The following is a 14,516-nucleotide window of genomic DNA, read 5'->3' as shown; positions in this document are numbered from 1 at the left end:
CTTGATAGCGCAACTAGCAAATAGGGCTCTGCTAGAGGGTCAATTGGATGCAAGCCTGAAAAGAGGGTTGATCAAACCTATCCCCAAGTTGGTATGCTACCCTTGTTGAAGCATTGGCGGCCTATCTCTATGATGATAGTTACGTACAAGATCATTGCTAAAGTGATTGCTCTGAGATTGGCTCCAACCTTGAATAGAATCATCACTCCCCACCATCATGGATTCATAAAAGGTAGGTCAATTTATGACAACATCTTGGCTTGTTGATCTAGATAAGGCTTACGATAGAATCTCATGGTCATACATTGAGGCAGTCATGAAGGCTTTGGGCTTTGGACCCAGAATGTGTGCGATTGTCCACACATTGGGGGAAGGAAGTTACTTTGAGCTCCTTTTCAACAACAAGATAGTGGGAGGGTTTGAGGTCAAGCGCTCGATCAAGCAAGGCTATCCCCTTGCCCCGCTGCTTTTTGCTATTGGCTCTCACCCACTGGTGACTTCACTTGAGTAAGGGAAAATTCAAGGTCTCACATTGCCTGGAGGAAAGCAACTGCTTGGTAAACTCTTTGTGGATGACTCTTTGGTTTTTCTCAAAGCTGAATCAGAAGCGTTAAGAAGAGCCCTTGAGATTGTTCAGCTTTTTGCCTCTGCCTCCAGCTCAATGTGCAGTATTGAGAAATCAAGACTGATATCTCTCTCAAAAAGCGACACCTTTGACCACACGGAATAGTCAGGAGAGTGTATAGGCAACGTCACTGTATTCAGGCACCTAGGTGTTCCTCTTGGAGTCGGCATTACAGATAAACAAAGATTTGACTGGCTCTTGACCAAAGTCAACAACAAAATGAGAAGATGGATGTTTGTGCTCCTCCCCTTTCATAGTAGAGTCACAGTGATCAATGCTTTCATGATATCGTACATTTCATTTGTATCGCCGTTGCTTAAAATGAACAAATCTAATTGGAAAAAAATCTTGGAGCCTATCAGGCAGTTTCTATGGAAAAGCAACATGAAAGCCACAACCCCTTGCCAATGGGGGAGATGGGAATGGGTTGCGAGACCTAAGAATCAGGGCCGAAAAGAGATTATTCACCCCATGGTGCATGCGAAATCTTCGTGTGCGAAACTTATTGTCTCTTTGACGAACCAAAAACAAGAGTGGGCTATTATGGCCTGGGATATGATAAATGACGCAAAGCTTGCCTCAAAAGGGGGAATATGGAAGATGGCCACTGTGCCATGAAGGTTGGGTGGAAAAGAGGGTTAGTGGCCCAAAGACTATCATTAGTGGCACCACAGCCTCCCGTAAAATTATCAAATTATCTTCAAAGATATATTTTTGCCTTAAATGAGGCAATGGCACCAAGGCCCCACTTAAGGAGGAAAACAACTATTTTACTCATGAGAGTCGATTTTTTTTTCCTTAAATGAAACAATAACAGCACACACAAGAAGTTTTGGACAAATTCTCACAATAATTCCCACATTGTGACTTACCTCAACATCATGAGCTTCTGTGAGAGAGGCACCGCATACCTAGCTAGGTACGATTGGGGGCAGGGGACCGTCGGCCCGGTGGGGGGGCCGAAGGTCCCCTGCCCCCAATCGTGCCTAGCTAGGTATGCGGAGCCTCTCGAGCAGAAGCTCATGATGTTATTCATTGTATGAAAAACACTGGAAAAGACTCCATTTTCCTACATGAGAAAATTTCTAAATCTTCTTGTGACAGCCTCGCTTTTTTGGGGGGGGGGGGGGGGGGGGGGATTGCTCCTATGAGAGAAGTTTTTTTGCTTGAAGTGAGGGCATGGCATCAAATTTTCTCTTTTAGCACTTGAACTCTTGCAAGGCACAATGGCACATCACCTCTGCCAACATTTTTTGTTTCCATATTTGTTTACTTAGTATGAGCCACATGAGACAAGATTTTTTTTTTATTGGGTGATTTTTTTATGATTGTATCTTTTGAGGTGGTTGATGCCAAAATGTGAATTTTCAGTCTATACGCCACACCAAACTACCAACCATTCCTTGCTACCTACACTTTTATTCTTAAAAGTTTTGTCATTTCTTTTGACCGAATATCCTTAAGAAAGGAAGACCGAATGCCATTCCAAAGTTTAACCAGGAGAATCTCCTAAAAGGATATTTGTGCAAGAAAAGTGCATAACATTTAGGAGCTACAAGTTGTTATAGAATGGCCACATCTCCTTGCGAGAAATAACTATATCAAACTCTCTCTTTTGGCACCACATCTTCTGCAATGTTCAAGGCCTTGGAGGATGTTTCCGATCCACAACTCAATACAACTTAAAAATTGCATTCTTTCATGAACATTCCATTTATAGTTGATAGTAACGTGGAGGGGACCTCAAGGAAGGGGAGGAGGCTACCCTAAGAGGTTTGCTCATAGGGACCTTATTGGGCCATCTGAAACCTAACCATCCTCAGGATTAAGTAACACGGGGTATTGAATGATGTGGGAGTCGTGGGATCGATGGGCGGAAAATAAGACACGAATATCAAAAGACGCTCAACAGTTCGATGTGTCCGAGGTTACTTTTTATGTCCTAGTTTACTTTTCAACGTTTTCGTTTAATTTATATATTTATGTTTTCCCATCTTGGACAACCAAACGCTCGCGTGCATGTGGTTAGGGTGTGTGCCTCTCCTCGCGGCCGCTCGGGTTCAAATCTTGCTCGCGACCTCGCATTGACCTTTTTGTCTGTCGTCCGCCGTCCTCGAGATTCCCTCACTCAACCCCATCTATCGATCCCACCGCTTGGGGTCATTTGAGACCCCGTGTTACTTAGTCATGAGACCTAACCATCCCTTGTATCCTATTTCACTCGACGTATCATGTGCAATGAATGCCTTCATCATGTGTGATAGAATTCGCAATCGCTTATCGAGAGATGGAATCTAAAGTAAGAGCCTTAAAGGGAAGGAAGGAGTGTTCTCGGTTATCCCACGCGTCCATCCAATATTGTATGCCTTTTTTTTGTGTAACCTCAAAGCTCTTCTTTGCTCCATAGGAAGAAGAACATAAATAAGGTTCCATTTATTCAATTGCCAACATTATTTTTTTATGCTTGGCATCTAATAATACTTTCTTTTGCGTAAACTTGTTATAGTTAGAACATATATTGCATACTAGCCTAGGGCTTTGGCCCTGATTCCAAATTTGGAACCCAAAACAGCAAGGGATGGTCTGACCAAGTGGGCACATTTTGTAAGGAAAACCATGAGTGTTTCTTGATCCAATAACCTAACGATTTTAGGAAATTGTTTGAGCTCATATTGTACTTTATCATCACCATTGAAAATGTAAGAAATAGGTAGCACACTAGAACCTTGTAGAACATGTTAAACTCTCTAATGGGACACTATCAATTTGCATCACATGTGGAGGGTTTAGCGATTAGCCCGTCTCTCTCAATGTTGGTTGTTTGTGGCGGATCAAGCGAGTTTAGACGGATTGGTGGAGCACAACAATTGTCGCATGCGCGGGAGTGAGGTGCATACCTTGCCCACTAGTGTAATTGCGCCGAGGGCAAGCCTATCAAAAAATCACCTCACATTTTCAACAAATGTGAAACATTTAAACAAGATGGCATACTTACATGATAGTGCTCATGCAATAATATTGCAGGTCGTTTTCTCATATGCCTTTGTGCTAATGTATTTCATGGATTAGGTATGTGGGGTTGAGACTGGGTGGAAAAATTCATAAGGGCTCAGGGGATTGGTTGAAAGGAGAGCGATGGGCCCAATGGAGATTTACCGAGCTTGTAGATGTGCGTGTGCGTGTGTGTGTGTGTGTGTGTGTGAGAGAGGGAGAGAGAGAGAGGGTGATGAGAGAGAGAGAGGACGCAAATGCGTGGAGGAGAGAGAGACAGAGAAGAGAGGGAAACACTGTGTGTATGAGAGAGAGACGTGAGAGAACGACAAAAGTGCCAGGCGCTTTTTGCCAAGCGAGCAAGCGGAGAGAGGTAAACGCTGGAGTCACTCTTTACCTCCCAAAAAAGCTACACCCAAAGGGCCTGTGAACGTGTGGACAAAACACACTCTCCTCTCTCATCACCAGCCAATGCTGCATGCTAAGAGTTTCAAGTAATAAACTATTACAACATTTAGCTTCCACTCGCGAGTCCCCATTCCACACAGAGAGAGAGAATTGCGCAATGGCGAGTTTCCTGTCAACGCTGGAAATACAGAGGTTAAAACTTTTATGGGCGAGCGCGCGTGTGTGTATCGCTTCCGGGCTGTAAAAGCGCAGATAAATAGCTCGAATGGGCTTCATATTTGATGATCAGCTGCTTGCTTGCTTGTGCCCAGTGCCCTCCTCTGCTTCATCCACGGTATCTCCCGTCTGCAAATGGGCTCAAACAACACACGCGCACACACACACAAACACTCGTAATAATCAGAGTGTAGAGCCCCTTTTCCCCGCAGCGCCCCAACTGGCCCCATTCTAGCCCCCCTCTCTCTCTTTAAAACCACACAGCCTGACACTTTGCCCAATCCTATCCCTCCATCTGATCAACTTGTGCCATTCATTCTAGCCCCCTCTTTTTGGTGCGCATACACATCTACTCACACATACCCACATTCACCGCTCTATCTCTATTCTCTGCACTCTCTCTCTCTCTCTCTCTCCCCCCCCCCCCCCTATCCTTTCAATCAAATTATTTCTAGATTATCATCACTCCTTGCTACATACAAGGTCCCCCTGCAACCCAGGCCAAAGTCTATCCTTTACCCTGTGGGTGCTACATAGGTCTCTCTATCCCTTCAAAAACCGGGTGGCTAGTAGACCTCATCAGTGCCAAGCTTTGACGAGTGTCTCCCATTGCCCTGCTAGGATACTATTCCTCGTACCTCTTTAGATAGACCTTTAAGATACATCGAACTTCATCCGTCAAAGTATTCAAATTGATCGACTGTTGCGGTGGTGAGTAGCATGTCTTAGCTGCCATCTTCTTGGTGAAAAGAGCCCATATTGCTGCTTGCCAATGGCTCCTCGCACCGGTAAAGCCAAGCCCCATAAGGGGAAAGGAGAAAAGAAGAAGAAAGAAGAGAAAAGTATGCCATATTCACTCCTTTGCAGAAGACTTGTATATTTTTTTGAGTAATCAAGAGCTTGGGATTATTAAGTTTTGAAGAGCATTGCAAACATTCTTATGCCTTGGTTTGGTTCACAGCTCTAATTATCTTTCTCTTGATCTTTGCTCATAATTGTTTTTGGGTTTTTGGCAGTTCTTCCTGTCATTCTTGATATAGGTGTAATCACTCCTAATGGTAATCAGATCACCTTGAAGGTATGCTTACTATAAGCAGCTCATTCTCTCGTAATCCTTATTTTGGTTTCTGCTGTTCCTGCACCCAATTCGCTTTGATCTCCAGGGTATCACAACAGATCGTATTTTGGATGTTCGAAGGCTTCTGCGCGTCCACACAGAATCATGCCATCTTACAAATCTATCATTCTCACATGAGGTAAATGAGCATTTTAAATGTACTTATCTCCTACATGCAGCTCATGTCAGTGAAAGACACAATAATTGGTTGTGTGCGCTTAGGTTCGGGGTGACAAGCTTCGGGACTCTCTAGAGGTTGCAATCCTGAAGCCCTGTGTGCTCAGAATTGTTGAAGGTATGTATCCACCTTCAGTCAATAGGAAGATTAAAGCATGGCATGCTGTTGTAGCAAGTGCTTACTACACAGAGTATAGGAAGTTTCAGAAGGCTGAATGCCATAAGTAATCTGTTGGTGCAGAGGATTACTCAGAGGAGCAAGTGATTGCCCACATACAGAGACTGCTTGATATTGTTGCTTGTACCACCTCATTTGGACCTTCTGGGAAAACATGCGAGCCCACCCACTCCCTCGAGAATGCAAAAGACACCCAGGGGGGTACTGATGGCTCTTCAGAACATGCGGTTCCTGGAGAAAGTGTCTCAGAGAGCAATGGAGGTTCAGAAGGCAAGGGTTCCAAGGCTACAGACGGAGCTACATTGGATGTTCCTGATGGCAATTCTCCTCCTGCAGTTAAACACGAGACGCAAGTTCTGTGCAAAATTCACTCCAAGAAGGCTTGCTTGTCAGATAAGCCAGAGGCTGCTGCGGCCATGGCAGCTGCCAAGGAGGCCACTGAGAAAGGGGATATGACTGGAATGTGCCCGCCCTCCCGTCTCGGCTCTTTCTATGAGTTCTTCTCACTGGCACATTTGACCCCACCAATTCAAAGTATGTTCACCTCTCTGTAAGAGCTCAGATGATATTTGTCATTGAGATGCACACTATAGATTTAATGAACAGGTACCTGACTCAGTGATCATGGTTTTGTCCAGTTTTGCGAAGGTCGGTGAAACATCAACTCGATCATAGGTCTGATGGAGATTATTTTGCTATTGATGTAAGTTCAGCTTGTCTACTCATCGCTAGAGAATGAGGAAAGACAGTTGCAATTCCAGTAGTCAACTTGTATAATGATGAAATATGTCGGCAGGTGAAGCTGTGCAATGGGAAGTGGTTGATAGTAACAGCATGCAAGAAAGGCTTTTATTGTGTAGGAAAACAGTCGAAACCATGCCACAATTTGGTTAGCTTGTTCCAGAGGTCAAGCAAATCATTCGCAGACGTGAGTAATCTCAAGCATTGTACGTGTGCCCAAGAGCGCTCATCAAAGGGCCCTGCTGATGGTTCTCTTTTATGTATTGAAGCAGTGCTGACTCTGTTCTTATTGAGTGCAGGCCTACAGTGAACTCATGAAAGCTTTTACAGAAAGAAATAAGGTGTGCTTTCTTGTGCCCTTTTGTATGGTGATGTGAGAGTACTTGAAGGATCTAAACATCTAACTCCGATTCTTTTTTTGTTGCTTAGTTTGGAAACTTACCATTTGGTTTCCGAGCAAATACCTGGCTAGTGCCACCTATAGCTGCAGACGCACCTTTCACATTTCCACCATTGCCTGTTGAGGATGAGAATTGGGGCGGTGATGGTGGGGGTCTTGGAAGGGATAACGAAGCTGACTCGAGGCCCTGGGCACGGGATATTGCTGTACTTGCTGCAATGCCATGTAAAACAGCTGAAGAGCGTCAAGTGCGCGATCGCAAGGCGTTTCTCCTACATAGTCTCTTTGTGGATGTGGCTGTTGTCAATGCTGTCTCTTTGATTGAGAAAGTTGGACCATCTCTTGCCGCAATCAGCCATGATAGTTCTTCCCACATGGAAGAAGTGGGTAATCTCAAAATTTGCATATCCAGAGATGTGCCTAAAGCAAGCTGGAAGCTTCCTGCAAAGATAGATGGAAGTCAGTATTTGGCATTATCGGCAGACGAATTGGCTCAAAGGAATCTTTTGAAAGGCATCACTGCTGATGAAAGTACAACTGTACATGTAAGTTTCAGGTCCCTTCTTGTGTGCATCTAAACCAGGTAGGTATTTAGCTCGCTGATTCCTCCTATCTTGTGCATGGTGTAGATGTCAGTCCCTAAATGAGTTGCCAGAGTTCTTACGAATATGGGCTTTGTTCAGGCTGTTGTATATCTGATCTCCCGTGCCCTTCTTGATTTCCTTTGTAATTTGCTCAATTGACAGGATACTGCTACTTTAGGACTTGTCATTGTTCGGCACCAGGGGTTTACAGCACTAGTGAGTGCCCTTGGAAAGCCTGCCAAAACAGAGCCGTTACCAGATGATATTTCAATTGACGACCAACCAGAGGGAGGAGCTAATGCCTTAAATGTTAACAGGTAAATATTGTTTTGCTGTGATAAAAGTGTCTGCTGAAAAATATGCTTATCTGATGAAAATGTTTTGCAGTTTACGGTGCCTTCTGCAATCAGCCCATGGCTCAAATTCTCAGCCTGCTGTAGAATCTGAGGTGATGCAATCTGCAAAGGGACTGGTTTCAAGGGTCCTGGAAGAGAGCTTGACTGACATGGAAGGAGAGGAAGTGCAGAAAGATACATGCTTAAGGTGGGAACTGGGTGCCTGCTGGGTACAACATCTTCAGACACAGCTTGCAGCAGAGAAAGCAGAGAAAAAACCCAGCACTGAGTCAAGTAACACTGAGGCTGCAAAGGGTGCCATCAAGTTGTGTGAGGCTAACAAAAATGTGAAGAACTGTGATCACAAGTCCAACAAAGAAAATCTCCCACCTCCAGCGCTGGAATCAAATGCTCAGCTGCATGACAGTGCTCCTAGCAAGGAGAGTGCCGCATGCCCATCGTCTGAGGATGATCATAAAAGTGTTATTGACAATCCCGAGTCAAATGAATCCACTGATGTCTGTGATGACAACCTGGAGCTCAAGAAATTGCTTCCAGAAGCAGCATTCACACATCTGAAAGAGTCGGAAACCGGTCTTCACTCCCAGGTGTGAAAAACAATGTCCATACTCCTATTGCCTCAGTTCTGCTTCGTGTCTACCTCTCAATGACATCCCTAAACTTCTTTGCATATGGTCAGTCTTTGAAGGATCTTCTGGAAGGGATTCAAAAGTACTACGAGGAGGTGGCGTTGCCTAAGCTGGTAGAAAGTTCTGTCCTAATTGAATGTTTTTGGTGTCACGCTATGTGATTACGAGAGGTTTGACAAGGGTCATACTCTGCAAACATGACCGAGTTTTTGCAGGTTGCTGACTTTGGATCACTGGAACTTTCCCCTGTGGATGGGCGTACCTTAACAGATTTCATGCATACTCGGGGATTACGGATGAGATCCTTGGGTGGAGTGGTGAGTTGCAAGCTTCAAAGCTGTGTTCTGTTAACTTCATCTCTTTCTGCATCACATGAGAAATAAGAACTTGAATATAATGTTGTTTCAGCTTAAGCTTGCTGAGAAGCTTCCTCATGTGCAATCTTTATGCATCCATGAGATGGTCATCCGTGCATTCAAACATCTACTTCGATCAGTGGTTGCATCTGTTCCAAAACAAGCCAATCTGGCAGCTGCTATTGCTGCAGCCCTCAATGCCATGCTTGGCACTCATGAGGCTGAATCCAAAGTTTCTGATTGCATCTGGAAGTGGCTCCAAGCCTTCATTGAGAAGAGGTTTGGGTGGAAACTTGATGATGACGTTCGCCCTGAGCTGAGAAAGTTTGCTGTTCTGCGGGGACTGTGTCACAAGGTTTGTAATGTGTAGGCTTTTCATTGTTTCATGCTGGAGATCAGCCTCAGCTTGGATTGCATTGACACTATTAGTGCTGAACTTGGCAATCCCAGGTTGGCATTGAGTTGGCCCCTCGTGATTACAATATGGATTGTGCTGATCCCTTCAAAGAGTTTGATGTAATGAGTTTGGTTCCTGTGTACAAGGTAAAAAGCTACATTGGTTAGTGTTTGGAAGTTGCTTACTCTAGTTTACTACATAGTATTTATATGGTAACAGTAGTTTGTAATGGTTAGCAGCAAGTGGCATGCTCATCAGCAGATGGGCGTACATTGCTGGAATCTTCAAAAACAGCATTGGACAAGGGCAAGCTTGATGATGCTGTAAACTTTGGCACTAAGGTAATGTCCAAATCTAACTAAGGTTTGTTATATTACTTGCTCAAAATGCACCCTTTTCCAGTAGCAGATTGAATATGAAGGGGATAACCTTTGATTTGCTGTCATGATTACAGGCTCTTGCAAAGCTTGTAGCCGTCTGTGGACCATACCACCGCATGACTGCTGGTGCCTACAGCCTTTTGGCTGTTGTATTGTACCACACAGGAGACTTCAACCAGGTTAATCTGGTGATCTGCTTTGCAAGTCTTTGTGCATAAGCTTGACTTGACAGGGTTGTTCAGTGAATAATGGGCTCTTTTGCACCTCTACCATGTAAAACAGGCTGCCATTTATCAACAAAAGGCACTCGACATCAATGAGCGAGAACTCGGTCTAGATCACCCTGACACCATGAAAAGCTATGGCGATCTTGCAGTATTTTACTACAGGCTCCAGCACACGGAGCTGGCGTTGAAGTAACGTCCACATCTTGCTGCTTGTCATTTATTTGACAGCCTTGTATGGCTTTCAAAATTTTTCTCATTCTGTTTGCTACCTAGGTATGTGAATCGGGCGCTCTACTTATTGCACTTAACATGTGGACCTTCCCATCCTAACACGGCTGCAACATATATCAATGTTGCCATGATGGAGGAAGGGCTAGGTAATATTCACATTGCTCTGCGATATTTGCATGAGGCCCTCAAGTGCAATCAACGACTTCTTGGTGCCGATCATATTCAGGCAAGGCTTTAACTTGATCATCAAAGACGGGGTGTGAGTTTGACGTAAACGCTTGTCTAACTGTACATTGTGTTACTGGTTGCAGACGGCAGCAAGTTACCATGCTATAGCCATTGCATTGTCCCTTATGGAAGCATACTCTTTAAGTGTTCAGCACGAGCAAACAACTCTGCAAATTCTGCAAGCCAAGCTTGGCCCTGATGACCTACGAACCCAGGTACAAGGCTATAGGTACAGCTGTCAAGCAGGGCAAAACGTACAAGTGAGCTAAAGAACTGTATTTGCCCCATTTCAGGACGCTGCTGCTTGGCTTGAGTACTTTGAATCTAAGGCACTTGAACAACAAGAAGCTGCCCGAAATGGAACTCCAAAGCCAGATGCTTCTATAGCCAGTAAAGGCCATTTAAGGTAAGGTCCCTTGCTTTTGACTGGTCATCACTGCAGCTTTGTAAGGTTTTTGTGTAATCTAACTTAAAGTGGGATTTCTAGTGTGTCGGATTTGCTTGATTTCATAAATGCAAATGTGGAGGCCGATGGTAAGGAGCTAGAGACTAAGAAAAAGACACGCCGCACCAAGGTATGCACATGCACGGTACCTTCTGAGGATAGGATCTCTTTTTTCTTTGTGCTTAAGTGCTTCTTACCTTGTTGGGTGCAGTCAAAAGGAAAGTCAAACCAAATTACATGGGATTGCTCTTCACCTCATGGCTCCAGTGATGCTAGTAAAGACCATGTAACAGACTTGGCATTGGAAGAGGAGAAGCCTTCTCCGGAAACTGAGAAGGTGACCGACACTGCTACAGACCCTCTTCTAGCAGCAGTCCCTTTACAGGATGCAACCCTCAGTTCCATATCTGACAAACTGTTAACCTTAAATATTTCTGAAACCAATATTGAAGATGGAGATGAAGGCTGGCAAGATGCCATGCCTAGAGGAAGGAATTCTAGTGCCCTCTTGAAAAAAGCAGGAAATCGAAGACCTGCATTTAATAAGGTGACTCCTAAAAATGCTAGCCATGTCACAAGGTATCCTCAAGAGCAACTGCAACAGAGGGGAATGACTATCAATGTTGCCACTACTGCTAGCAAGAGAAAAAGCGTACCTGCCCAAGCCAATGGTGCACGCAGCTCTCCAAATTTCAGTGCACCAAGTCCCAACAGCTTAAAAAAACTTGTAAGAGCACCCTTGACAACTGGGCAACCTGCGGTGCCACCTGCACCATGTCCAACAAACAGTGCTGATAAGCCAGGTCACTCTGCGACTGATACAGCAACTGTCTCCAGAGTTGAACCTCAAGTGGCAGGTCATGAAAGCATACCTCCATCTGAAGCAGAAGTCAGAGTTACTCAGAACCAAGAAGGAGAAAAACAACTTGCCTCTCCTCGAGATACACAAGCCACAAGATCGGCTTCCCCATCTTTGTTGAAAGCTCCTTCGTATAAAGAGGTGGCGTTGGCCCCCCCTGGTAAGAGTTCAAGCGCCAGACCTACAATTGCCAAAGTTATTGAGCAGGAGCCTCAAATGAAGGCAGTTGAACCGCTAAAACCTGCAGCAGACAAAGCAGCAGATAATACAAAGAGCAGTCAAAACACACTCGGTGGACAGAATGATGCGAAACCGGATAATAAAACTGTAGCTCAGCCATCTCCTGTTGAAGAAACAAGCTCTCCTGGACAGGATGCTGCTGCTGATGTTGCACCTGAGTCAGCTCAAGAATGTGAAAAAAGTGCTACCATTCCCTCTTCTTCCACTTGTAAAGAACAAGATGTGAAGGAAGGTAGCCCTGGTGTGGACAGTGGCAGTGGTAATACTGAGGAGTCCTCTCAAGATGGAAAGCTGCCATATGCCTCTGGCAGTTCTACAGCTGCTTCTGATGCTGCACCAAAGCTCTCTGCTGCAGCTCCTCCTTACAGTCCTTCCCAAAACACTGTAGCTGTCACACCTATCAAAGATGGGAAAGACTCACATGCAGGGAGCCATTTGCCTCGCACTTTTTCCATGCGATCTAACCGTAGCACAACCATGGCTCTTACACCAATTCGCAGACCACCTCGCTTGTCAGGCGGTCTGGCTGGTTATCACTCTCGATACTATGGCCCACATCCCCGACGGGCCGCTCCTCCTGTGAATTATCAAAACAGAGCATTGCTGGAAAAGACGGGGGGTGAGAATGGAAAAGTTGCTGCTTGCATGAACCCCCATGCAAATGCTTATGTCCCTGGAAAAACCATGAACCCGAATGCAGCAGAGTTCATTCCAGGCAAAGCATGGCAATCTTCTCAACCGGCTAGCCAAAGGTCCATTGTAAAAGCGTCCGACAATTTGGAGAGCTCAAGTGTGGTTGAGGACAACATTGAGAGTAAGAATGTAGAAGGTGGTGAGCTTACGGAAGTGCAGTCCGTTCGCTATCAACAAGACAGTTCTGAAGGAAATGTTACTGCGGATGCCAGGCAGTCAATCACCGAGAATGTCAGCTTAGTTGAATCTTTATCATCTGATAAAGATAAAGATTCGACCACATCAGATGGTTCTCTGAATAGCGAAAGTCAAGCTGCTTCTGCAGTCTTGGATTCTACTCAAGGTGCAACTAGCAACTCACCAAAATTGTGGGCAGATCTCGTGAGTGACAGTGAAACAGAAGAAGATGTCTCCGCAGCATCCACCAACGAGGAAAGTGCACTTGTATCCAATGGTGCAGCTACACTGAATGGTGAACAAGATGCACAGATTCTCAATGAGAAGGTAAATGACAGCAAGGTGACTTCCAAGTCTACTAATGAAAATGACAAAGCAAACTCCTTGAAGGAAAATGAGCAGCAAGAGTGTGGGACTGCTTCTGGAGAAAATTCTGATGTGAGCAGTGACAGTGGTGGTATGTCTGAAAAGACAGCACATACGAATGGGGATGGCTTCACCTTGGTAACTGCACGACGACAACGAGTCCGTAACCTCCCAATGAGGCAGGGGAAGGGAGGAGTCCATGCCTACTACAGGCGAAAGGGAGTTGGTGGAAATGCAGCTCAACTCTATAAAAGTATATACAGGCCCATAGCCCAGAGGACTGAAAATGTTATCAGTGGCGAGTGCCTACCAAGTTCGCAACCACAGGTTGTCAGTGTCCGCTGAGAAAGTTGAAGCAGTAGCAACTTGTTTTTGAACTAGTCTGCTGAGGTGTTGTCGCAATGCGCCTGTTTCCGAAGCTTTTGGCTGAGGTGTTGTCGCAATGCGCCTGTTTCCGAAGCTTTTGGCTGAAGCGCTGAATACAAGGCATGGATGCTTCCGAGCTATAGAGTCGTTCACAGAGTGTGTGAATTTCCTCAAGAGGGTAGCAATCGGTATGCAGCAGGTGATGGAGTCGCATTCCTTTTGTAGGCTGGGGCATCAGTGGATTCTGCCATGGTAAGGAGTGCTGGTGCAGAGAACCCTGGTGTAGATTTTGCATGCATCAGAGAATAATATCTGCAATTTTTCTGTGTGGGTGGCTTTCCATTGCCTTTGTTCATACAAGCCATAGAAGTGCAGCAGCAGCAGCAGCAGCACGAGGCAGATGGAGAGAGAGGGGTGCGTACTTGGGCGCCCACAACCTGCAGAGAGTCGAGCTCTGAGTGTAATTATATGCAAGTAGTAGGCTGGGTATCCGAGAAGTAAAACAGAGATACCTGCACACATTAGGCTGTCGATCGCTATAAACAGACTGTACTGATACATCAAATTCTTTCAATAATCTACGTCTTCTATCTTCAAGGTTTCGCCTGTGTGTGTGATTGCGGGAATGCAAGCAAATGCTTCAAGTTGTTCTTTTCTTTCCCAACGATTCTGTTTATTCGTCCTGCAAGGCTGGTGTACTGAGGCGCCAAGCTTATAAATGGCCGGAGTGGCAACATGAAAGTTTTGGCACAATAATCACTGGCCACCTGTTTATGCTTATCTCTCTTCATCGGCGAAAACAAAAAACGCTATCAGACCTGAGACAATCAAGGTAACTAGTATGGTGGGTGACCATGTGTATTTTTGGCCACATTCAAAGTTCTTATACAAATCTGATTTTGCAGCCAACTTGCATTCCTGACTGAGGACTTGGATGCATGTTGCATTGGAATGCATGCGGCGAACATGTTGATATGGATAAAGCATCTCGTGCTTGGCAATGCTTGGATGATATGTTTTGCAAACTGTGGTGTGTACTAATGGGAGCACAAATGTATCTTCTTTACTAACAAATATGTATGTGGTTTTCAAACATCAAAGATGCCACAAGCATGTTGCAAGTGCATAC

The 14,516-nt window shown here is 45.0% G+C and overlaps 1 protein-coding gene across 2 annotated transcripts; it reads left to right on the top strand.

Annotated features, from left to right (window-relative positions):
* The first annotated feature begins 4,301 nt into the window (after positions 1-4,301).
* LOC147453707 (protein REDUCED CHLOROPLAST COVERAGE 2-like) lies at positions 4,302-13,989 on the top strand. Of its 2 annotated transcripts, none has more exons than XM_086515807.1 (23): positions 4,302-5,082; positions 5,257-5,318; positions 5,404-5,496; positions 5,580-5,652; positions 5,776-6,246; positions 6,351-6,415; positions 6,509-6,640; positions 6,753-6,794; positions 6,883-7,398; positions 7,600-7,754; positions 7,825-8,380; positions 8,473-8,535; positions 8,638-8,739; positions 8,831-9,133; positions 9,229-9,321; positions 9,415-9,516; positions 9,630-9,743; positions 9,838-9,971; positions 10,056-10,239; positions 10,325-10,456; positions 10,535-10,647; positions 10,729-10,816; positions 10,898-13,989. In XM_086515807.1, exons 1-23 carry the CDS (start codon positions 5,013-5,015, stop codon positions 13,364-13,366), a joined length of 6,132 nt encoding a protein of 2,043 aa, XP_086371933.1. In that variant the 5' UTR covers positions 4,302-5,012; the 3' UTR covers positions 13,367-13,989. The 2 variants fall into 2 exon arrangements, with proteins under 2 accessions (XP_086371933.1, XP_086371934.1); XM_086515808.1 differs by having other exon boundaries at positions 4,303-5,082; positions 9,630-9,734.
* Positions 13,990-14,516: the final 527 nt, after the last annotated feature.

This window comes from Adiantum capillus-veneris, chromosome 7, assembly GCF_014529385.1.
Source record: "Adiantum capillus-veneris isolate H3 chromosome 7, ASM1452938v2, whole genome shotgun sequence".
NCBI classification, from domain to species: Eukaryota; Viridiplantae; Streptophyta; class Polypodiopsida; order Polypodiales; family Pteridaceae; genus Adiantum; species Adiantum capillus-veneris.
The sequence above is the reverse complement of the archived record's forward strand: the minus strand, read 5'-3'. Positions and strand labels throughout refer to the sequence as shown.

Coding starts and splice junctions, on each gene's coding strand:
- LOC147453707 (XM_086515807.1), top strand. CDS start 5,013: ATGGCTCCTCGCACCGGTAAAGCCAAGCCCCATAAGGGGAAAGGAGAA. Junction 6,247..6,350: donor TTTGACCCCACCAATTCAAA/GTATGTTCACCT, acceptor GGTTTTGTCCAG/TTTTGCGAAGGTCGGTGAAA. Junction 8,381..8,472: donor AAACCGGTCTTCACTCCCAG/GTGTGAAAAACA, acceptor GCATATGGTCAG/TCTTTGAAGGATCTTCTGGA.